Raw genomic sequence first — 24,624 nt, forward strand, 5'->3', positions numbered from 1 at the left:
GAGCACAAAGAAATGAAGCATTATTTCACTATATATTTCAGCAAAGAATTGATATGGTTCGAGAGGGCGCCGGTTAGTAGGATTTGTTCGACCCTACACCCGGTGAAAAATACCAGGTGGGTCTTCTGCTGCCACGTGTCTTTTTTTTGTATTTTATAATAGATTCCGCGCTAGGGTTTACCTTTAGGGGTTTTAGAAAAATAAAAAAAGGAACACGTGGCAGCAGAAGACACACCCGGTGTTTATCACCGGGTGTAAGGAACCGGTTAGTAGGGCAATATGGTACTCCATCTGTTCTACAATAACTGTCTCTTTTTTAAATTATTTTTGTTCCATATTATCTGTCACTTTACATTTTCAATACTGCATTAATTGTGTAATTATCAATTTTACTCTTATTAACTATCTCGAACACTCTTTCACATTAATTATTGGCAAGGACATTTTAGTATAAGAACATATAGTTTTCTAAAATTAAGCAACATTTATTGAAATCCTTAATTCTTGTGCACAGGCTAAAAACGACAATTATAAAAAAACGGAGGGAGTATTTATTATTAGAAAAAAAAAAAGCCACCCAGAATTATATACGTATGAAGCAAATTAATTAGCATTGGAACATGTACTAATTACTATATATAGTTGTATCACATAATTTAAAATTGTTCGTTGACAATCTATAATGTGAAATACTTAGTGGGACCCTTGTTTTCAGTGGGTTTTGATTTGGTGTATCTTCGCTAGAGACTAGAGACTTGAACAAAAATCGTTTGTGAAGAAACCAGATTTTTTTTTTGAAACAATCTAAAGAAAATCATATAATATTAATTTGAAAAATATAAAAGAATTACTGTTTATCATTCCAATATAATACTTTATATAAAAAAAAAAAAATTATGTAAATTTTTTACATCAATTATTTTTAAAATACATCATATGAATATCAATATGTTATGATATTAACATTTTAAATATATTTGTAGGAAGAAAAAAAAAATCGGAATACTTTAGAAATTATAATCGAATCAAAAATTAAAAATTTCAGTTATTTTATATATATACTTACGATCATCCAAAAAAAATCGAAAAAAATTGGGAATCACAATGAAGAAAAGTTATTCCAAAATTAGAATTTTCAGATAAAAAAATTGATGCAATTCGGAATTCTATTCTAGTTACCACCCTTGAATATGACATATATTTTACTTTTGTTTCACTCTGATAAATTACACATCAAGTGTTCAAATATTGAATGGTTATTTGACATTCATATATAATAGAGTTAAACCACTATAAATTAATATAGTTTAGACTAACAGAATTCTATTTATCAAGCAAAATATTAAATTATTTAACTAGTATTTTGTACATTTTTTTTTCCGACTCGGGACCGGAAGAAGTTATTATATTTAAACGATGTTATTAATTTATCGAGTACGGAGGTTATATTGTAATATAGGTTTAGAAAGTGAAATAGAGGACAACAAAAGAAAGGAAGTAAAGAATTTGATTAGGCAGTATCTGAAAATGGGAGAAGCAATGGGTATTGGGTTGGTTTTTTTCTGGCACATTTTCTCTTTGGGCTGTCAGATATGTTTTTTCTCCATAATCACTTTCTTTTTTTAAGTGGGGATTTATACTCATTTTTAATTCTTTATATTCTTCTTTTTTTTTTTCTTTTTTCCTTTGGTTTCCTTTAGTTAATTAAGCTTATTTTAAACAACTGATAAGTTCTAACATTCAATAAATAATTTTAAGAGCTGGTAAATTATTAGAATTAATTTTTAAAGTGATTAAATAATTAGTTTATAAGCTATTTCTACTCATTGTAAAATCTTAAATAAAAATGTGGTTTTTATGTACTTTCTAGAAAGTAAAAAAAAAAAAAAGCTCTCCGCAGCTTATCTTTTTAAATCTTAAGATCCGTTTTCAAAATTTTACCAAACACTTTGAAAGTACGTATAAACTCTTAAACAACTTATAAGCTCTTAAACAACTTATAAGCTTAGCTAAATACCATCTATGCCATGATTTAACTAACTTTTGATCTTTTCTTAGAGGAGTTGGTTCATAGTCTAATGATGAAATCGTATCCCGCCCCAACTTTATAATTTGTAACATGATTCGAATTTTATCTTAACTTATTGGTATTTGTGTCGGACCTCCCCTAATCTTATCTCGGAACGTAACGTGTTAATGATGCAAGCTTAATTCATTATGGGGTCGTTAATAACTTTTTTGTATTAGGTCAAATAATTCTTGGTACATCCAATCTAATACAATGTTTTCATTATAAGGAGAGATGGGCAATAACTTTTTAATTGGGAGTTTGTAGAAGAAATTGTAATAATTAATAGCTTAAAATAATAAAGGTTGAGATGTCGTTTTATTGTCATTTGTACAAGAAAAATAGACAAAAAGACAAGCCCCTAAGTAGGCCAGTTGTATTAGGTAGTTTGGAACTTGTCATCAAGTTATAAAGATTTCTAAGAGCTTTCTAAACAAACCTATGGATTACACTTACATTCTAAAATGTAATCCTCAACCGTAGTATTACTTACATCAATCCCACCAACAATTAGGGAGATAAAATACTATATATAAAGAACACAATCAATGTTGAAACATAGATGAACCCAACTGATTTTTTATGTCTCGAAATCGGCCATCGGCTCATTGCAATCTCTGTATTCCAATCGTACCGTCACGCCTTAAAATAAAATTGGAGTTTCCCAAAAAAGTAGTTGATCGGTCGGATTTTTTTTTAGATATAGAAATTAGAATAAACAATTTATTAAGATTTCTACTAATGAGCCTTTGAGTGAAGACGGTTTCGCACGGAGATGAAATCTGGAGGCAGGGGTAGGTAGATATTTTTCTTAAACAATTATGATCTTTCTTTGAGCGGTGATGAAAACGATCTTTCTTTGAGCGGTGATGAAAACTGGAGGCAGGGGTAGATAATCTTTTATTCTTCCGTGCATGAATTGAAATGAAGGGGTAGGTAGATATTTTTCTTAAACAATTATGATCTTTCTTTGAGCGGTGATGAAAACGATCTTTCTTTGAGCGGTGATGAAAACTGGAGGCAGGGGTAGATAATCTTTTATTCTTCCGTGCATGAATTGAAATGAATCGTTGAATTGATCTGTGGATTCGGATACATAGTTGAATTGAAACTGGACATGGACTCGGAAACTAAAACTGAACTAAAATTCCACTCTAACAATGTATGTAGAATGTAAAATCAGAACGCTTGTTTTCGGTTTCAAATTCCCTACTGAATTCAGTTTCAATTTTACTCTCTTATATATATATATATATATATATATATATATATATATATATATATATATATATATATATATATATATATATATATATATATATATATATATATATATATATATATATATATATTCCTATTTGCATTAATATGATCTATAAATATCCAAACCATCATCTACCATCAAATCATTGAAAATTTAATCAAACTGGACAGATTTTGATAAAACTTCCATTAAAAAAGGTCAGATATCAAATGATTCTATACTTGCATGACTTATTGCAAAACATATTTTTTCTTGGGACAACATAAGCCATGAGTGGAGAAGTTACGGAGCCTCCTTTTTTTATGGTAAAAATAATCTAACAAAACTACAAAAAGTAAAAAACTATTTTCAAGAAATTCTTTTTCACCCCTCTTTTGGACTAGACGAAAATCGATCTCGAAGTAGTGGGCATATAGTTTTACCAACGGTCAACAAGATAATAAACAAAACCCATACGTCTAACAATAAGGTAGCAAAAGAGCCACATTTAAAGTTCGATCACGAGATACACAGTGAGTTAGCTTTATGTTGTTACACTCATTCTTTAACGAACATCTTCCTGAACTCATCATTGGATTTGGGGTTTTCATCCTCGTGTTCCTTAGCAGCTCCTTCAGATTGTGGTTTACCTCTGAGTTTCACGTTTCTTGGCACTGCAAACGTGTTCCTCCCTTTCAGCTTGATATCTTCTTCATGCCTAGCACTCGAAGATTGTGGCTCGGACTCACTTTTCCCTTTGGAAGTTTCTTGTGACTCCGTTTTATCTGGATTGTTCGTCCTTTTAGCATCATTACCTGTCATTTTGAGATGCAACAACATAAGTACATAATAATAAATGTCGATCAATATATGAAACTTAGGCAGTTCTCGAATCAATAAGTTTTAATTTCCTTTGGCAGCCGAAGAAAGAAAGGAAGTATAGAGACTTAGATAAGCAAAGATCGGACATGGTTTCGATTTATATCACAACATTGTGCTAGGTGTCTAACGTTTACCAGATCATTTGAAACAACGAGGGCAATGGAAAGTAGAAGAAACAAAATGAATATCGAAAAAAGTAAGAAACGCGCTAATCTCAACATACCATGCTCTGATGATCTGATGCTTCCTCCAGGCGCTTTTTTCCTGCTGCCTTGTTTCGGGTCCGACTTTAAAATGCTTAATCTCTTGCCTAAATAAACTTGCTTGTTCTTCTGCAAAGCCGCAGAAAGGTGTGCATCGTCCGAGAAATCCACATATGCTAATCCCTTCATGAAGAGATTCACGTTTAATAAATACCAAGGACGAATTAACTTTGTCGGACTCATCTTTGCACATGCAAACACAAGTCAAGCACAAAGAACAATAATTTGCAACAACAGACAACTCATGGTTAACTTCAATATCCAAGCTGAGTAAAATGTTTCCGGAACTTACTCTTGATTTTTTGGTGAACTTGTCCTTCAATATCCGAATAGCGACAACTCCACCAACATCAGAGAAGAAATTAATCAGATCGTCATTGGTTGCCTGAAGAAATTACAATTACATATAAAATAAGAACGAATTGCTTTATCCATGATTCAGTTATAAACGGTAAGAGAAGTGATACGATAGCAAGAGAACATGCCTGGAAATTTAGATTAGAAATAAAGGCTGTGCATTGATCATTAAATGGCGCAGATATTTTAGAGGATTTATCCCTTGTTTCCTTACTGCTACCACTCTCTGCTCTGTTTTTATCTAATTGGGCAGCATCACTTGCTTCAGCTGAGAGTCTTCCCTTACCTTTTTCTTTCTCGTTTGTTTTCTTTAATTTTTCAGGTGTATTCTTCTGACGCTTAGCTGGAGACTGTTCATCGGTTGAATTCGGAGTTGTTTTTCTCTTTTCCTGGGCATTCTTCCGTGTAGGATTTTCTCTCTCATTTGTGACTGGACCAACATTTTTGCTCTCCTGCTGCAACCTAAAAAGCTGCAGTTCCTGAAGACGAGGAGCTACCTGTGACAATATGAAAAGAGGATGGCTGAGCTTATGAAGCTTGACAGTCGCTAACTATAATAAAAAAAAAGAGACAGCAAAACATGTTGCTACAACCAGAGTTATCACCAGGATTTTATAGGTTAGATACGTGAGGAGTGAAAGCAAATACTGGGCTGACATAAAATACAACATAAGTAAGTAGGCCAGTTGAAAATAAATGAACGTTGCAACTGGGCTGATAGATCTGTAATTTTTCACCCATTTATCTCTTTTGCACGACATTTTACATTAATCTTTACAATCAGGAAACATAGATTCAAGAGTAAACAATACTAAAAAAATCCTTTCACCAGCAAAACAACGGCAGTAGATAGCACAGTGCAAAATAAGAAATGCACCATTTCTCACAGTATGAGATATTATTAAGTAAAGAAGTTTTTGAAATTATTGGCCCCAAACTTAAATAAGAAAAAATAATAAGCAACGCGATACGATAAGAAAAATCAAAGTAGAAAAAGCATAAAATGAGTACCTTCTTAACAGCAAAATCATAATCCTCCAGGGAACTATATTCTCTCTCAAAGCGTACCCACGAATAGCAGATGTCCTGAATGATTCTGTTTTTTAGGAAATGAAGGTATCATCTAATTCAAGGTATCCAACATTAGGCAGACTTTGAATAACAAAATAAGACCTACACAAGTCATATAAGCATTCATCCCATAACAGCTGAAAGCTAATGATTTTCTATTTGTCTTTGATCTCTCGTGTCTAGTCCATTTATCTCTTACAGAATGCCTCATTTTATTTTTCCTTTTTGTCCAGTCATACTATCATATTTTGATGATCAGGATTGCCTTCTTGTCTATTGACATCTAATTAATAGGAGTAGTCATTTATGCATCTTAAAATAGGTACCTGAGATGCGGAAGAGAGAAACATAATCCAACAGCATTAATGCTCTGGCTAAAAGGCAAATAGGTAACTTACACAAGGAAAGTCTCTAACTCACAGGAAATTTAATGAATTTATGCTATCAAAAAATCTTTTTAAAAAACGGAGTCTTGATTGTTCTAATTTTGTGAAGGAAGTCCATCCAAAATCTTTTGTGGCACGAACTAATATCTATATCCTCAGCTGCGATCTTTAATTCAAATTCAGATGATTCACAGGTAAAAACGACTCATCGTGATAAACAAGAACCTGATACTCAGTGTTTAGTTTAATCACAGTCATCCATGAAAAATATTGAAATAAATACAGAAAGTCATTACTCATTACCCTTTCAAATCATTATACAAGTTCATAACAAAGCTATTTCCTATAGAGGAGTAAAGACAAACTGCAGTTTTAACATCTATAATCAAGCATTCACAATAAACAAGATGAATAGTAACAACATGAGAATTTACCTCTGAACCTGTCCCGGGAAACCTTTTACTGTAGCATCTCTTATAAAGGGATCTGGCTTCATTTATCTTGCCCATCTCAATCTCCCATGTTATATATCCTCGCCAAGCTTCCAGCATAGACCCACTGGGAAAAAAAACAGCAAATAAAGTTATATGATTCTAAGAAATAAGTACGAACATATCACTGCACCAAGCAAAAGAGGAAAAGGAGAGTAATGTTACCTAATTTTAATGAATCTTTCCCAGACACCACGAGCTGCAATTAAATCTTTTCCCAATTTGAACTCTAAGTGAGCCCAATAACTGTGCATGCCAAGTAAACTGTCTGTGTTGCTGAGGTGTGGGGACAAGTAGTCTGATGCACGCTGAAACCAAAAATGTTTTTGCATTTACGTTATAAATAAGACCTTTCTGATTGTGATACTCTCATTTAAGGACATAACAGATTCATATAATCGCACACAGCATTTATTGTGGTTAACACTAATAACACTCTCGGAGGTAGACTCATTTATTTTGCACTGAGCTTCGATTGATAAGTAAATAAGCCCTAAGAATAATGAAATGCACATAACCACGACCCACATATAATAGTTAGAAGCAAAAAGATTCTTATAGATGTCAAGACCAGATTCTTATAGGAATAGTATAGTAACACTCAAAATGTTAAGTATGCAGTGCAAAACCTGAAAAATATCCTTATACGAGAAAGTGATTTTAGAACTTATAAGGTTTAAGTACACTGTTTAAAATATTAAAACTCAAAAAGTTCAAGCATACAGTGTAAAACCTGAAATACGTCTCTTATAACCGCGTAATCCATGCCTTCCCCGACTTTTGTAGATGCAGATAATCTCCGCCTTAACCCATCAACTCTCGTGAGAAATATATTGAGGTACTGAAACAAAAAATGAAGGTCAATTGAGAAATTTATGTGAAAACAACAACCAATGCAATAAAGATTGAGGATAATCAAGTAAATAATAGTTCATAACTTCATCATATAACTACAAAATTCCAATGATGTGCATCATTCCTCGTTTTACAATCACATACATAACCAAAGAAACTAAAAGCACTCCGCCCACCTTTCAGTTCCCAAAGTTCCGAAACTCTACAGAAGCAATTCACAAGTGCAACAGAAAATTCATAAGCAGAATGCATACAAATCTATCAAGCTTCTGGTTTAGTCACAGCTGTTCTTTTGGATTTCAGATTTTAAATCTACACATCTTTAAGTAATTTCTGATCTTCTTCTTCCATTAGCCACAGAAATGACTATCTAAGCCATATTCAAAAGCTTATCCCTTATAAGAACATCCAATAAACTAGCTTCTGAGCAGATCAGTATCTTCATTAATATCTCACTAGACTACTCTGGCTGGATGAACTGAAAAATCAATAAATAAGGATAACCCCACAAAGTCATGGTTATTCTTCATCCTCATCCCCCAATCCACCCACCCCCAAAAAAATTGTTGAAGATTAATTAACCCCTTCAATCAGTACTTCGTGTTTACGTAATACAGGGATTTTCAATGATAAGTTACATAGACGGCATTGAAACTAACTATCAAGTAAGACTGAAATCACTTCCAAAATAATTAATCATTTTATCCCTTTACCTCGTCAAAACTTGAAAAAGTGCACAGCAGTGATTTCTCAAATACCTGAAATAATAAGAAATTAAAGAAACATAATAGAAAAGGGCAACAAACAAAGCATTAATTAAGCAAAACTGCATAAATGAATTAAAAATCATTATAGGTAGCAAGCAAATGTCTTGCACACTATGTTCCGACACAGCAACAGTATATACTGCTCGCTTTGTCAAATAGTACAAGAGTGTATTAAGTTCATTTAGTCAAACAACAGAATGGAAGAAACATCAGATCCTTAATATGCCCAATAATCTGCTCGCATATGTTAAATGGAAAATGACAAGGTGCACATGCAACACTATGTGTTAGGCTATCAGAAATTGTTCATAATTTGAGTTAAATGCCTCCAACACCAAATGCATTAATAATCACCATATACACTCTGTGTTTACCGTACACAAAATAAAGTTGAGAACAATATAGAGGTATAATCTTGCATCAGTAACACAGCTATAGTATAGGCTTATTAAGGTATATAGAAACATACAGTTGATAACTCTTCCTCAGAACCACCACTGCGTTCAAGCGAGAGTAAGTAACGAACCCACAATTCTCCTACCCACGGACAGTTCCTTGTCGCCCTGTAATAAGCATCCCTCACAATTCTGGCAGTCTGCAATGCATCAACTCTAAATGTGATTATCGTAACCTAAAGACAATAAATAAGTCATTTTAATACGAGAAAAAATATTTAGAGAACCTTGAATGTTTTATCCAGGTACTGAGTATAGTCTAGCCATAGATCACTAGATATAGGAAAATTAGCTATAGCACGTTCGTACAAGATCTGTATGCGGGCTGGATCACCAAATGAGTGCTCAAACTTCAAATAGGTCTGCAGAATCATGAAATCAGTAATAAGCTTTTACAAAAAGTATTCTGGAAAGAAAAAACAATAGAACAGGAAACTGCAACAGCAGATTAGTGAGGTTCAGAGAGGTCGATGGTTCAGCTAAACAGTATGTATATTTAATCAACCTATCAAACCTTTTCATGATCAAGGATCCAGACTCAGTTTGACTCTATGCACACGTTAAAAGGAAAATGCCGCATGTATTAAACAAAGAACAATCCTCTTAAATATTCAGCAACAGGAGAAAACACCTCTAAAAACTTTCAGCATCCAGCATTAGCAGAATAGTTCTAATTGGCATTTCCATTTGTATCATCTTAACCTACTTCTTAATCCAAATCCAGACCTATCATGGTTTTCACAGGCACTCCATTTTTGTAAATACTTCATCTATCTTTTACTTATTGTTTAGGTGATAACTTGTTTTTCAAACTGTGTATAGAGATAGGTCAATAAAATAAAGTACCATGAATTCGAGAAGTTTTTCTGAGTCAACATCCTTCTTGGAAATACTTTCTTCAAATTGAGCACGAGCATTATACATTTCCAATGCCTTCTGATATACAGAGGCAGCATGAGATGAAAGACCGTCGAGTTCTGAACTATTAACATCATGGGGACCCCCATGATCAGCCTCCCAGGCCTTGTACGCAAGAAGACTTGATTTTAGGTTAGCAAGGGGAATAGACAATTGGCGATGAAATAAACTCCGTATGTGCTGAATCTGCTTTTCTTTTGCCTGCAATGAGAATTCAACATAAATTGACAAGAAAACGCATATTTTCTGATTATTTTATCAAAAACTAGTTGAAACAGTTCACAAGATAAAAAGGCACAAACATACCAAAATTCATTGAATTAAGTCAGCTTCCTTCTGCTAAATTTAGCAAAAGTTTATTCTTTCCTTTTTTTTGCAAGTCAATTCAATATCTGACAAATCTTCATGTGAACTCTGCTCTCTAACACTTGTATTTCAAATCACAGATAATGACAAAATATTAAAAAAAATGGAAGAGGGGGAGTAGAGTGGAAAAGACTAGTGCAGAATCAAACTTCTAGATAAGCCTAAATCTTTTATCTCTACTACTCATCATGGGGAAAAATACGAAGGAAATATAAGCAAATAATATCCTATAAAAAGAAACGTATTATCCTCAATACGGACTTCAAGTGCACTGAAGCCAAGTTCGAGTGCATAGGCAATCACCCATAAGGCCCCATGTTACAAAAGAAGTTTGTTTTCGTAATCTGCCAGCAGCTGCATGTTTCAAACATGTGACACAGAAGTTGTTTATAGTTTTGAAGCCCTATTTAAACAAAAAATATTAAAACCCTAACAAGAATTTCCGTTAATCTGTATCCAAACATGAAAATTATCGTAATCTAGCCAACCAATTGACCCGTGAGAAAACTAGCAAAAAAGAAGAAAAGTAAAAGACCAGTCATAGCAAATACCACAAGTGTATTCCTACACAAACAACAACTAAATTTCCACCATGAATTAAGATCAGATACCAGTAGCACAAGCAAGTGGATAAAATTTGTATATGGTAGATTTTTTAAATTTGATAAAGTTGTATTACAGCAGAATTTCTCACCCCAGGGTCAGTTTCTGCAATGGTGACAAAAATAGCTTCTTCAAATTCCCTGTACAGTTCCCATATCTTGTGACCTTCAGTAACATGCACCCCACCAGCAGTAAGAGCACGCTCAAAGAGATTCCTTGCCTTCTTTATGCCGACGGCAGAACATTCACGGACAGATGGATCATATTCTTGGATAAAATTTAAGTAGTCACACCACAGGGAAACAGACTGTACAAAAAAACATCAGTCAATCATACATTTTGAAAACTCAAGTCAAATCACAGATAAGAATATATAATAACTGCCAGAATAAAATTCCAATTGAATATTGAAACAAAAACAGACAAAGTTGTTAGTTGTGATGTAGAAACATATGTCAGGAAGCCTAAGCATATCTAACAGTACATTTCTCATGTTAACAGTACCTAACTGCTTCAATCTAAGCTACATTTTGGTAACCTGAGGATAAAAGATGTTTGGAAATGTTCACATACAACCATAAACCATGGCAAGTGATGAATGAACTTTCTGTACATCCATTACAAAGCCCATCTACTTATTAAAACTCTGTATCATAGTTTTTGAATTGTAAAGCAATTGAATTTTTTTACATGTGAATCAAGACACCTGATACATCTTTATTATCAGAAAGCAAACAAAACTCAGGGGAGCAGCAGAATAATGAGAACTTGGAGAAAAGAATTGATTTAAAAAACGAGGACACATCAACACATTCATCTACCTGTCCCATTCTTATTCGTATATTAAACATCACATTCATAAATTCCTAGACCCTCGGCATATCTTAGCAAACATAAACCCTTAAACCTCATGTTGGTGTTATGCAAGCTCCGCTCAGAAAATAAATAACCCGAGATTGAATTGATAAGTCCTGGTGCAATTTGGCTTCATTCGCCTCTTTCATGCAGCTCCTATTAAAAACCTACGGAATTTATTTTTTACTGATTGAAACATGATCTGGAACAGTTTAAACCACATTCAATTTGATACTTGTAAGGACTACTCTATGAAGCTTGTCATCACCACACACTAATGCAAGGAAGACATTGACTTCTGAACATAATTTTCTTCAACTAGCATAGGGAACGGGAACGGTCGATTCTATTCATTTACATTTCAGAAGTGCAGTATAAAAACCTACCAGATAATCAGAAACACCTCGCTCATACAGCTTTTCAACTGCAGGGACTCCCTCCACTCTGCAAAAAAGATGCACGAATAAGAGGGTTTAACTAATCATTATCACATTATCATGCTACAAAAACTTCAATAAGACATATACCTGAAACTTTATTGTCATGTGTATCAACCAGGATATGAACAAAAGATATAGCATAGATATGGGTCAAGAAAGGAAAGCATAAAAAAACAATTTCATGCTCTCGTACAGACTATGAGCTCTCACTATAAAGATAATTAGATAAGGCATATGTTGGATACTCCAATATACAAATGTTCATGTTGAAGAATTAGAATACGCATCATTTTTACCATACCGTTAACATATCTGAACTGACCTAATTTATCACTCATATCCACCAGCCCTATCGAGATATTAGTCAATATATTTCAATGACAGTGTTCAAAATCATGGTCCACATCAGAATTGAACGTCTTAAACTCTTTCAGGCATGGTTGATTTCTCTACATCACGGAATATTGGTGGATTTTTTACATTGAAGGACTTCACCATGTAGAAAGATGAGAATCGTTCATTCACTCAGAATCTACCGTATATAGTCATATTACACAATTTACAGCTTTCTTCATGGCGACCTAAATAAGACCAGCATAACTTACTGAACCTGTATACATAAATTATGTGTAGACAACAGACAAGTTGTAGTATTTTTCCTGCTCTACTTTCTAATTAGCCATACCAAGTCCTCCTTAGAACAATCTTACGAACCATATGCACTCATCATTCTCCATTTTGCAACAACATTGTCTGGAAACAAATAGATTTTGCCCGATGGTGTTCGGGGACTTAAAGAAACTATATCATCTTAATTATCAGAAAAAATAAAAGGACTACTGTCTAGTGAGATGCGTTTAGTGCAAATAAAATGATAAATACACCAAATTTCTGAAATACTGTTCGCATGGAGAATCAGGAGTTACATATATTCCAATAAATTCAATCATCCAATTGGCTTCCTATATAACCGATGAGTTATTGAGCATCTTAAAGTGTCACTATTTTTTGCTTCTGTAGTTTGTAACCAGTACTCATAAAGAACAAAGGTGAGGGAGAGCATCATCTAGTGATAAATAAAAAATAATACAGTCAGAGACTAAAGTTGTCACGATTAAAACACTGATTCACTGGCCAGTGGCCACATTTCTAGGAATTCAAGATTGAGAAGAAAAAAATCTTCACAATTATACTGGGGCATATATGCTAAGAAAGATAGAAACAACACAAGGGATATACCCGGAGCTCATGGAAGTCTCGTCTTTAGCCCATTCTTGCCACATTTCGGGACTCAAAGGGAATAATGAACTCATTGTTTCCCTTGCTTGTCTCAGCTTCTCTATGTCGCCCTGCTTCCGCAGAATTTTAATATACTAAAACAACCACAAAATAGAAGAAAAAAGAAAATAATGTCAGGAATAAATCAGCTAGTCTTCAAAGTTGAAACTTCAAATAATGGATAAGGCAATATCATTTGTGATCAGATATGTGCGTGTGAGGGAAACTGTGATTTTATGGAAAATATTTCCATTAGATATGTATGCATATTGTAAAACAAAGCTTGCCGATTGAGAGGAATCATCTATTTCGCGGTCTAGGCAACCAAAAGTAACAAGTTAGAATCAGAAGAAACAAAAATACTAGCCAACTTGCAGCAAAATTATAAACATATCAAGTTTTAACCTTGGCCACCCAAACACAATGCCATACGAACTTCTTGGGAAATGAAACAGCAACAGAAATCTCCAGACATTTCTACATCACTTTCTCTCAAATTTATAAATAAAATGAGTCTCGTATCTCGATACAAAAAATTCTACTAACAGTGCCCTAACCACCTCAAAAAAATGTCAAAAGGAAAGACTCAACGAAAGAGAACGTAAGCTTCTTAAATATTGTAAATCCGTGCATTTTCACTTCTACTGCTATACGACCGACAAAGATTTACCATGCCAACAAATCACTCATCACTACGCGTTCGTAATCAAACTCCAAAGGTTACAACGAGAACAAATTTAGTTTCACTCATCAAAGAGACATTAGTTATGCACCATTGAACCGAATCCTCGAATAAAATAAGGATAATTTACATACACAAAAAAAAATTCCAGAAAATGCAGCACACGTTAATATTATGTATATTTTGTTAAATGGTTATATAAACACAGACAAGTATGAAAGGGTTTTTGCGGCAGCAAATTGGCACTGGAAGCTCTGTACCTGGACATGAGTATCGTAATTGGATGGATTATTGGACAGCTCTGTTTGCAGGGATTCAATTTGCGCCTTCGCTTGGGCTTCATCCTCGGAGTCCGAGTCGGACTCGGACTCGGAATCGGAATCGGATTTTGAACCGTCGCTAGGGTTTTGTGCTTCCGGCATGGAAGTGTCTTCGTTTGTGTTGGTGTCTTCCTCTATGGGAGAGTATTGGGCAGCAACTAGGGCTTCGGATTCCGCCATTTTTTTCACAAATTCGAAGCTTTTGGTGAAATTTGCGAACATACAGTTCACGTGTAGTTGTCTCGTTTGAGTTAAGCGCTTTTGTTTTCTACAAGTAAGAATTTGATTTTTCTTTTTCTTTTTTTCGGTTTTATTTAGAGAGAGAAGTATGAATTTGATTTTATGAGTTTTGATTATTATTTTAATGTTATTTTTCACAAAAACTAATATTGCAATAATTAGATTACCCTCTCTTATTAAAAGATTATTCCATTAATTACGAATTAGTATATCTGAGATCCTACACTTTTTATATCATGATTTCACTATCATTCCATTCCATGAAACAAAATTTTTATTTTCAAATTTTACTAATAATAAAAATTCATTTTAGAAGGTAGAAAAACTTAGCTTAAACTTTTTAAAAAAATAAAATTAAACTAACTTACAACGGCCATATTTATGAAAATATTGACTCCCTACAGAATATAAAACCTGTGAAATTGTTTTTTCTTTTAACAGTAAATTATGACCACCCATGACATAAAATTAAATTCCGAAAAAAAATTTCTCATTTTTTGAAAATTACAACCAGCCATCAACTATATGATGTCAAATTTAACAAAATCTTCTAATTTCCGTAGAATCCAAAACGCATAACTCGAAGCTCGAATAGGGTAAAACCGAACAAACTGAAGAATATTCCACATAATCTATAAGATTCCACTAAATTTAACATGCTTGTAAGAAAATTAATATTTGAAGGAGGTGGCTGTAAATTGTAATTAACAAATCATGAAGGATTTTTTTATAACCTTTTTTAAATGATACTCCTTGCAATCTAAAACCATTGTTGATATATTAACCTCGTTTAGGGGGGGAAAGACGGCTACAAATCTCATGAAAAATAATTGTAAATAAGAAAAAGCAACAATTACGAAGGAAAATTCAGACAAGAGCGTCGCTCCATTTTTAGCAGTAATACGTTCAGCAGTTTGATGTTCGCATAAAATATGACAACTACATTCCAACCGCACAGTAGTAGTAGTAGTTTGCATGGGATTGATTCAAAGCAACAAAGTATTCGTGCATGCTCGTTAAACTCAGTACCATAGACATCTTGCAACCAAGGGCCAAATTCGAAGTCTAAGCATAGTAATTCAAGCTGGCTTTCTTTTTCGCTTGAACTTGGATTATACCTTCATTAAAATCTTCATGGTTCACCTATTCCAAAAAAAGATGATCCATTAGATTATTATATGCTCATTTACATATAGAACTCGAACAAATAAAAAAACTTGAATAGATCGAAGCACAAAAACAATATCAATATATAGCAACGGGGCTTTTAATCTTCTACCAATTTTGACATTAAAATTAGGAGTTATGATCATTACACTAGGGCTCTAATTGTTACAACTGTTATCGGGCGTTCTTATTTGGCTTCGGTTTTAAATAAGATTTCGAAACATAAAAGCTCTAAAAATCCATTCACACATAGGAATTCCCGATTATATGTATAAACATGGAACTGATGCATATGCTATCACAGCACACACATGGGCATCATACACAACAGCATGTATACATGTACGTGCACAGACAGAAACTAACCTCAGTTGCATCACGACGAAGTGCTAACATGCCCGCTTCGACACAAACAGCTTTAAGTTGAGCACCATTGAAGTCATCGGTTGAACGAGCAAGCTCCTCAAAGTTGACATCAGGATGAACATTCATCTTCCTGGAGTGGATCTGTAATATAGAGTTAAGAAGACAAAATCAGTATTCAGTAACACGTACTCATAAAAAGATTGCATCTACAAAAATTGGAAATGATATGAAAGACCCACCTCAAAACAGGCTAAAGCACTAATAAATTCAATAAGCAACAGAATATATAAATCCTCAACTACGAGGTATACCTGCAAAATACGAGCCCTGGCTTCCTCGGTAGGATGGGGAAATTCAATTTTACGATCCAAACGACCAGATCGCATCAAGGCAGGGTCTAAGATATCTGCTCGATTTGTTGCTGCTATTACCTGAACACAGAAACAAGTGTATCAAGAACCACAATGCTGCTGATAATAATATGAACTAAAAAGGAAGGGAAGACTTAATACAGCAAGAGCAAACAATATTGAAATGACAGTATAAAGTGTGTGGAAAGATACCACGAGTATTAGGGTGAGGAGGGTAGTATTAGGTCGAGGGTTCAACCTTTTTTGGGTTCGGTTGTAAGTCATTTATAAGGCCATTTTCAAAAAAAAAAAAAAAAAAAAAAAAAAAAAAAGGTGTTGAAAGAAAGTAAATGGGATGTAAATACATCCCACCAATCAAGATCAAAGCAACTTAACGGAATAATACACAAAATAATACTCGTGCTGCAAAAGAACAACTGAGAACAGAAAAAGAACACTAAAGAAGGGAAAACCTTTATCCTGTCATCGCTGCTGAAACCATCAAGCTGATTGAGCAACTCTAACATAGTCCTCTGCACTTCTCTGTCCCCACTAACTTCACTGCAAAAGAGGAACATATAATCTTTTATCAGCCATTAGACGGCACCACAATCCTCGGTGAGAGGTATTGTCAGTTACTTCACCCAAAACATCAACAGTGAAGGGAGACAAGAAGCAAGGGAAAGTTCATTAGGAAAGTAAGCACCTACCTATCAAAACGCTTCGTACCAATAGCATCTATCTCATCAATGAAAATGATGCAAGGAGACTTTTCTTTAGCGAGTTGAAAAGCATCACGAACAAGCTTGGCTCCATCTCCAATGAACATCTAAATGCACAAGAATTTGATTATAGTACGCCGATGAAGGAAATAAACTTAAAAGCAACAAAAAAGCAGAGTTTCAATGCACCACAATACATGTTCGTTTTAGACTAGCAGCACAAATAGATATTACACACTGAAAGAATGTAATATAGTATTACATTTACAAGAAATTTAACTGCGGTACTGTAAATCAAGATAATGCATCCACCAAGCCAAAGCAACCAAAGCATCAACATCAGTGAAAGGAATCTTGACAACACTATACCTGTACAAGCTGGGGACCTGCTAGCTTCAGGAACGTGGCATTTGTTTGCGCTGCGCATGCACGGGCCATTAAAGTTTTTCCTGTCCCAGGAGGACCGTATAAAAGAACTCCTTTTGGTGGACGAACACCTAACTTCTGAAATCTCTCTTTGTGCGTCATAGGCAACACAATTGCCTCAACTAATTCTTGAATCTGCAGCGTACCCAAAACAGTTCCAGGAAAAGTTATATTCAACAGATATTAACAAGAATCAGATCAGCCTTTATTAATTGATCCTAAAAGGAATACTTGCCTGTTTCTCCAAGCCTCCAATATCATTGTAGTCTTCAGTTGGTTTCTCATCAACCTCCATAGCCTTAACACGGGAGTCATATTCAGATGGCAATGTATCCAGGATGAGATAACTGTCTTTGTTTACTCCAACAAGATCCCCAGGCTTCAGCTTATCAGGATCAACCAAACCTACTACAGGCAGGAAAATCGTCTGCAATTTACAGATTACAGAAACCAATGAGTATCTTAAGATCAGAATCATGGATTTGACATACATCTTAAATCCAGTAAGATGTGCTATATAGGTAGAAACTGCAAGATATTTCCTTCAGATGTCCACCGTTTATATGTATCTTAAAGCAGATATGAAGAGAAGAAGAATACCACTCTTGAAATCTTTATACTTCCAAACTATCACCGTGGAGTTTCCAAATGATAAAAATAGAAATTTATTTAGATTTGCTGAGCACCATAATTCATAAACCTAGTGAGCCAATTCCTTTCAATTTGATGAAGATTGAACATGACTTTTCTTAGAGTTGGCAAATATCATTGTTCATTACTCTACTGACAAGTGTTCAGAAAAAAGCTAAAATGCGAAATGTACACGCAAAAGGCTCCACACCAAAACTCACATAGATGAAAAAAGATGAAGGGGGGGTGGAGAAGGGTAGGCAGATAAATACATGAAACATGCCATTTACGGATTTACCTGGCGTGTGGATGTTTTTAGCACAACACACTTTCCCTTCCTTTGCGAGTCAAGATCAATATTTGCACCATCCTCCTCAGCTTCTTCCTCAGGGTTCATTTCCAAAATCTGAGAAAAAATGTGCTGATCCCGTGAGTCCACAAAAAACCAACCGATACCTGAAGATACTGAAGCTATCTAGAAAATCATAATCAAAATATGCATAAAATGTCCTTAGTAGATCTCATGATACAGACTCTGAGAGCCGATTGAAGTTCACCAAAGCAGATATCATATTAGTACTGGATAATAGTATAGTAGTTACCAAACATTCTTCTTGTCGGTACACCTTCCTTAGATGGGCATATTATTCAGAATGACATAAAAACTGTAAAGATAGAATAACTACGGGCACGCACGAAAGGCGTAAATGGAGGCATATAAATCTTCTGAAAATCTGACAACATTACAAAACTGAAGCATTCAATTGCACAAGCCAAGCACTGTTAATAATCAAATGCCAACGGGTGCATTTATACCAAACACGAAAACTCGAAACCCTAGCCCAAAAGTATAAAAAAAACCCAATTCATTTTGCATTTCCTGTCTTACCCCAAAAGTCTAAACAACCAACCAAAGATATCAATAAAAACAACAAAAAAAACCCTTCTTGTAAAGAGTACAGAGACCGGGCATATCAAGCAAACAGTTAAGTAAAGTCACAAAATAAATACCTCAACAATGTTGCCGACCAGGTAAGGAAGCTGCTTGTTCAGCTTGATTTTTTCCTGATTCTCTTTTATCTTCTCGCGGAAGGAATCCAACTCCAGATTCGTTCTCTGCAACTCCTCCTGTTAAAAAAAAATGGCAGCAAAATCATCGTACAGCGACTCAAAAAAACCCTCGTCCAGCTTCAACAATTAAAATTCAAATTTCCAAATCCAAACAAAATTATTCCACCCCCACCCCCGCGGCTATCAAAATCCGAATTAAATCGACGAAACATCGTGAAAATGAACCTTGAGGATTCGGATTTCGTTATCGAGGAGGCGAGAGGCGCGTGTGATGTCTTCCGTGGTCATAGAAGAGAGCGTGTCGTCCTCGAAATTGTCTTCCACCATCGGCGTCGCCATTTCCGATCAACTGCGCTTCGATTCAAGTCTGTGTAGAGAGAGAAAGAGGAGAGAGAGAGTGAGTTTTGGAGAGTCGATTCCAACTGGTTTAACTTGTGCAAGGGGAATGGAATGACATTGATTTTGTATACGGAAATGGGCTGAGCAATGGGCTTTTGATTATTTGCATAAAAGGCCCACCATTTGTGGTGACATACAATTCGGCCCATAATAAATCTATTTTTGTATCTGAAATGATTTACGCGGCAGCAAAAATTACGAACGTCCTTCACAATAGTCTTCTCTTTCTCTCTCTAAAAATCCTCAAATCCAGCCAAACCCCAAAATCCCCAAAGCCCCAAAATTCACAAAAAATCCTCAACCTCTCTCACAAATCCTCTCAAATCTGAAAATCTCGTCAATTTGAAACGTAATTAATCATCTAAAGTATATATATAGATTGAATTTGTGGTTAATCATGTGAAAATCCCATGAAAATCGCGATTTTGGGCTGTTTTTAGTGTTGGGTTTTCGAATTTTTCACGCCCAAAATGGGCGTGGGAAAGCAGTTTCCACGCCTGATTTAGGTGTGGAAACTGCTTTCCCACGCCCATTTTGGGCGTGGAAAATTACTTCGAGCGTTCGGTCCAAACGCCGGTTCTGGACCGGTCGTCCGGTTCTTTTTTTTTTCCCAGTATAACCGAATTGAATGAGTATAATTAAATTAGTATTATTTAAAAGACTTGCTGTAGCTTAGTTGGATAGGTGTTTTATCTATTACACAATAGATCCGCGTTTGAATCACAGTAGCAGTGTATATTTGTTTATTTTTTGCCCAGTATAATGAAATAGATAATTACAGTTAAATAAGAATTTATTGCTGATATGACTGTAGCCTAGCTGATTAGGCAAATTAGAACTTTAACAGAAGGAGATCGTGTTCGAGTCCTTATAGTAGCACAAATATATGATTATTTTTTTTTTTTATTTAAACTCATTCAGCACGCGCGCCCAAACCGGGCGTGGATAGCTATGTTGGGTTCCCAAACCGGGCGCCGAAAGTGCTTTTCTGCGCCCAAATCGGGTGTGAATCGAGTTTTTTTTCGCCTAAGTTTGGTGGTGAAACGTATTTTTCGGCGTCCAAATTGGTCGTGAGTCGCGTTTTCGCGAATTAAAGAACAAAAACGAACAAATTTTACCCCATTGGGTTCCGTTTCTCGATCCTCATTCGATGCATTCATTTTTCTTTGCAAATTGCTACAATAACATGGGTTTTGAAACGATTTCTAATATAAAAGCTATTAAATATAAAATTGTAGAGAAAGAAAGATAAGTAGAGAGTAGATTTTTTAAACCCGCATTCGTAATTTTGCTACCGCGAATATCACCTCCCTTCTAGAAATGATTACATACAAACTGCACCCATGTACTATTACCAGTGTAGCATATACACCAGTGTACTATAAATGCGACAAAGTGAACCCATGTTAAAGAATCCGTCCATTTTTTAAGTTGATATAAAAAGATGTGCCTCTTTCTTTCTCTCTTGTACTCAATTTACCTCAATTTTTTTTCATGTTTCTTCACTAATTTTATTTTCCACAACCTAAATATTTCACCCATTTTTAAAAAAAAAATTATATTCTAAAAATTATTTATACTTTCCTTTTAAATTTATGAAATTATGCAATTTTGTCCCATCCTAAAAATATCACCTAAAATTGATAAATCTCTTTTATTTTGGATAGTATTTTTAGATTTCTAAAATTTTATAGTTTAATTTTCATCGCAATAAATACTGACTTAAAATGCTTCTTGGAGTTCTAATTCTTGAAATTCATGCATTTCATTTCTTACGTTCAAACACTAAACGATATTTTTTTTCTAGAACCACTTGTTGATGCAATTGAAGTGTTGCGTAATAAAGTTGAAAGAATGATCAAGTAATAAATTCAAAAATATCTATATTTATATCATATATATAAGGGTAGAAATGTAATTGTGCTACATAAACTAACGATGTTAAAGGTTTGAGAATTGACAATTAAGTTGATGGGCCACTCTATCACATTTTATAGTACATGAGGTATATGCGGTACTAATGATAATGTAGGGGTGCAATTTGTATTTAACCCATCTGGAAATGATAAATATCGGACGTCTTTTTACTAAACGTAGTTCTTCAATTTTAACTTTTAATTATTACCCCATCCATTTATCACTTTTGCAACCCTGCAGATCAATTTATTAATCATCCACAATATTATTCAAGCATAAAGATAATAAAAATAAATATTATTACTTATAGACACAAACCCAATTCTAAAGATAACAACTAACAATACTCAATCGTTCTTAAAATATAAAAAGGAAATGTAAAATTAACTTGGATTGAAGAACTTGAAGTGGGAATCTTTAAATTTGCTAGGATCAATTTATACCAAGATGAAGTTCATATTCTTACTTTTCAATTTTAACTAGTATTTATTCTCGTGCTATGCACCACGGGGTGACATTTAAAAAATGAGAAAAATAATGATTTACGTACATGACGTGAAAAAGAGCATATTGGAAAAAAATATTAAGACCAAATGTTAGAAAATAAAAAAAATCTTTTTATGTAAAAAAGTATAAGAATTCATAGTTCGGTAGCAAATTTGTTGTTGGGGTGCTTTTCCTTGTATTGTTTCCGAAAGTCTTCAACAAAAACAAAGAAAGCACTTGGATCCCATCCCTCTTTTGTCTTGTTTGGCAACAATGCATACGGATGCTACGGAACTATTTCGTCCAAAAACGCGATTGTAATCGATAATGATACTCGTATGAATTACATCTTTACCTCCCATATTAACTCCAACGATGACATGGATACCATATAATTCTTCAACAATAGGTTAAGGTATCAGCAACAGCAAAACTAAATGATGAAGACTCGAAATATATGCCAACTACTATTTGGATTGTTAAAAAAACAGAAACCATTTGTCTTATAAATTACTGATGAAATGTATTTATTTACATCAAGAAAATTATGATGGTGATAGGCAAAATGAGGTTGGAGCTAATCATCTAATGAAGCAAGAGCAACAGGATCCCAGGTAGATCGAACTTCTTATTTCACTTTATCAAATAATAGCTATTTCTCAGTTTCTCCAACTAAATCCAATACAAACTTAACCAACCATCAAAAGCGAGCATTTTGGGGGTAGATGAATCGTTTCCACCCATCTTGAAAATAAAACATTGCATTGAACGGCTCAAAAGTCAACGATAATTTCTGGTTAAAATGCTCCGACATCTGAAACATATTAGCAAAGAAAAAAAAAAGTAATAATTTAGAGGATCACATCTCAATTACATAATCACGCAAGACTAATAATGCATAGCAGCTTCACAAATTAAGCTATACAAAACATACTCGACCTGTAGATGATTGTCCTCTAATCATTTCAGAACACAAATTGAAAATAAATATCAATGCAAGTTATGAACCTTATCCTTGAAGATTTGAACATAACTTTTAATCACGATCGATATACAATTATAATTATTTTTGTTTTTTAGGATATCTAAGAATCAATTTTTTTTCTTTCTAAATATCGTTAATACCCCTAAGACAACACCAACACCAGACATTACCCTGCGTTTCACCTTATGTTCTACTTGTAAACAAATATTCCATCTGTAGTGTCTCATAAGATGGTAATAACACCAAATTAACTATATACCATATGACACCCTATGTTCACTACTTGAGAATAATATATATGTTTATAATTTCACAATTTAATACTCCAATCAAATTTTGTTGAAAATAACTAAAGGGTGACTAATTGGATAAAAGAAGAGGCCATAAATGCGGGTTTCTTGTATTTGCTGGTCGATATCATGTTTTATCAAATGGGCACACCAAAAATATATAATCAAGATAATCCAAATTGAATATAAATAATTTACCTTCAAAATCTCATTCGATACCTTTCAAAGTAGCTTGAAAGTAATTTTGGCCTCACTCACACAATTATTACTATCCACTGCACATAAAAAGATAAAAAGAGAATTTTTATTATTGTTAATTGAATTGAGGAAAAATTGATGTGTATTCTTCTCCATAGGAGGCACTATTTATACACATAGAGAGAAAACTATACAAGGAAATTACTAATTACAATGAAATCAAATCTCCTAACTTATGTAAAGTATATCAAATCAAATCCCTAACTTATTTCCTAAGAATATACATTAACAGGATGATGTCAGCGATGACGTAGAATGACGTCACAGAAAGCAGCAAAAGAGCAGACGCGGGGCGCGTGAGGCGCGTGCGGCGCGTGAAAATCTTCAGCGACAGTACGTCGGTGCGTGAAGGCGCGTGGAGGCGCGTGAGTGGCGCGTAGAGGCGCGTGGCGCGTGAAAAATCTTCGGCGGCGGTACGGTGGCGCGTGAAACTGCGCGCAGAACCTTCTCGGGGCGCGTGAGGGCGCGTGCGGTCTCCGATGGCAGTCTGATTTTCACCGATGAGTTGATCGTTTAACGACGATCTTGGTGGTATGATCAGAATCTGAATCGGAGCAATGACGCACGCACAACAGTGGTTTTATGGTGTTTCGGCGGAAGCGAGAAACGAAGAAGGTGAAAACACCACAGAGAAACCAAAAATTTGCTAGAAGATCAGAGATTGGCTCTTGGTACCATGTTATCGTCGAAACAAATCCACCGTTGCTGTTACCGAGTCCACTCCGCCAATGACTTCCACCTCAGCTGTGTCTCAGTCTTCTGGATCCACTATACATCTTACATCACCTGAACTACAAGATATAATAGCTCAGGCTATTCGTATGGCTGGTAATGCATCTCTTTCCACTGCTCTCTCAGTCCTGTCTGGTAAGTCTCAAACTTGGCTTTTCGATTCCGCATGTTGCAACCATATGACCCCTCATTCATCCTTGTTTTCTAAACTTGAACCTGCTCCACACCCTTTAAATATTCACATAGCAGACGGTTCCACTTTACATGGTAAAAACTTAGGGCCTG

The 24,624-nt window shown here is 34.6% G+C and overlaps 2 protein-coding genes across 2 annotated transcripts; both read right to left on the reverse strand.

Annotated features, from left to right (window-relative positions):
- Positions 1-3,503: 3,503 nt before the first annotated feature.
- EMB140 (EMBRYO DEFECTIVE 140) lies at positions 3,504-14,638 on the reverse strand. Its single transcript, XM_012984805.2, has 16 exons — positions 14,241-14,638; positions 13,260-13,393; positions 11,967-12,024; positions 10,817-11,032; positions 9,685-9,957; positions 9,066-9,200; positions 8,853-8,978; positions 8,330-8,374; positions 7,495-7,602; positions 6,927-7,069; positions 6,705-6,828; positions 5,825-5,899; positions 4,942-5,310; positions 4,749-4,841; positions 4,417-4,579; positions 3,504-4,126 (listed from the first exon to the last, which is right to left on the reverse strand). Exons 1-16 carry the CDS (start codon positions 14,520-14,522, stop codon positions 3,870-3,872), a joined length of 2,601 nt encoding a protein of 866 aa, XP_012840259.2. The 5' UTR covers positions 14,523-14,638; the 3' UTR covers positions 3,504-3,869.
- A 755-nt stretch (positions 14,639-15,393) lies between these two features.
- LOC105960615 (26S proteasome regulatory subunit 6A homolog) lies at positions 15,394-19,827 on the reverse strand. The gene is made up of 10 exons (XM_012984806.2): positions 19,498-19,827; positions 19,213-19,329; positions 18,500-18,607; positions 17,807-17,998; positions 17,515-17,706; positions 17,134-17,252; positions 16,897-16,984; positions 16,385-16,504; positions 16,074-16,214; positions 15,394-15,683 (listed from the first exon to the last, which is right to left on the reverse strand). Exons 1-10 carry the CDS (start codon positions 19,609-19,611, stop codon positions 15,606-15,608), a joined length of 1,269 nt encoding a protein of 422 aa, XP_012840260.1. The 5' UTR covers positions 19,612-19,827; the 3' UTR covers positions 15,394-15,605.
- Between the last annotated feature and the right edge of the window lie 4,797 nt (positions 19,828-24,624).

The sequence above is a fragment of the Erythranthe guttata genome, chromosome 2 (genome assembly GCF_056151865.1).
Source record: "Erythranthe guttata isolate IM_541 chromosome 2, IM_541, whole genome shotgun sequence".
NCBI lineage: Eukaryota > Viridiplantae > Streptophyta > Magnoliopsida > Lamiales > Phrymaceae > Erythranthe > Erythranthe guttata.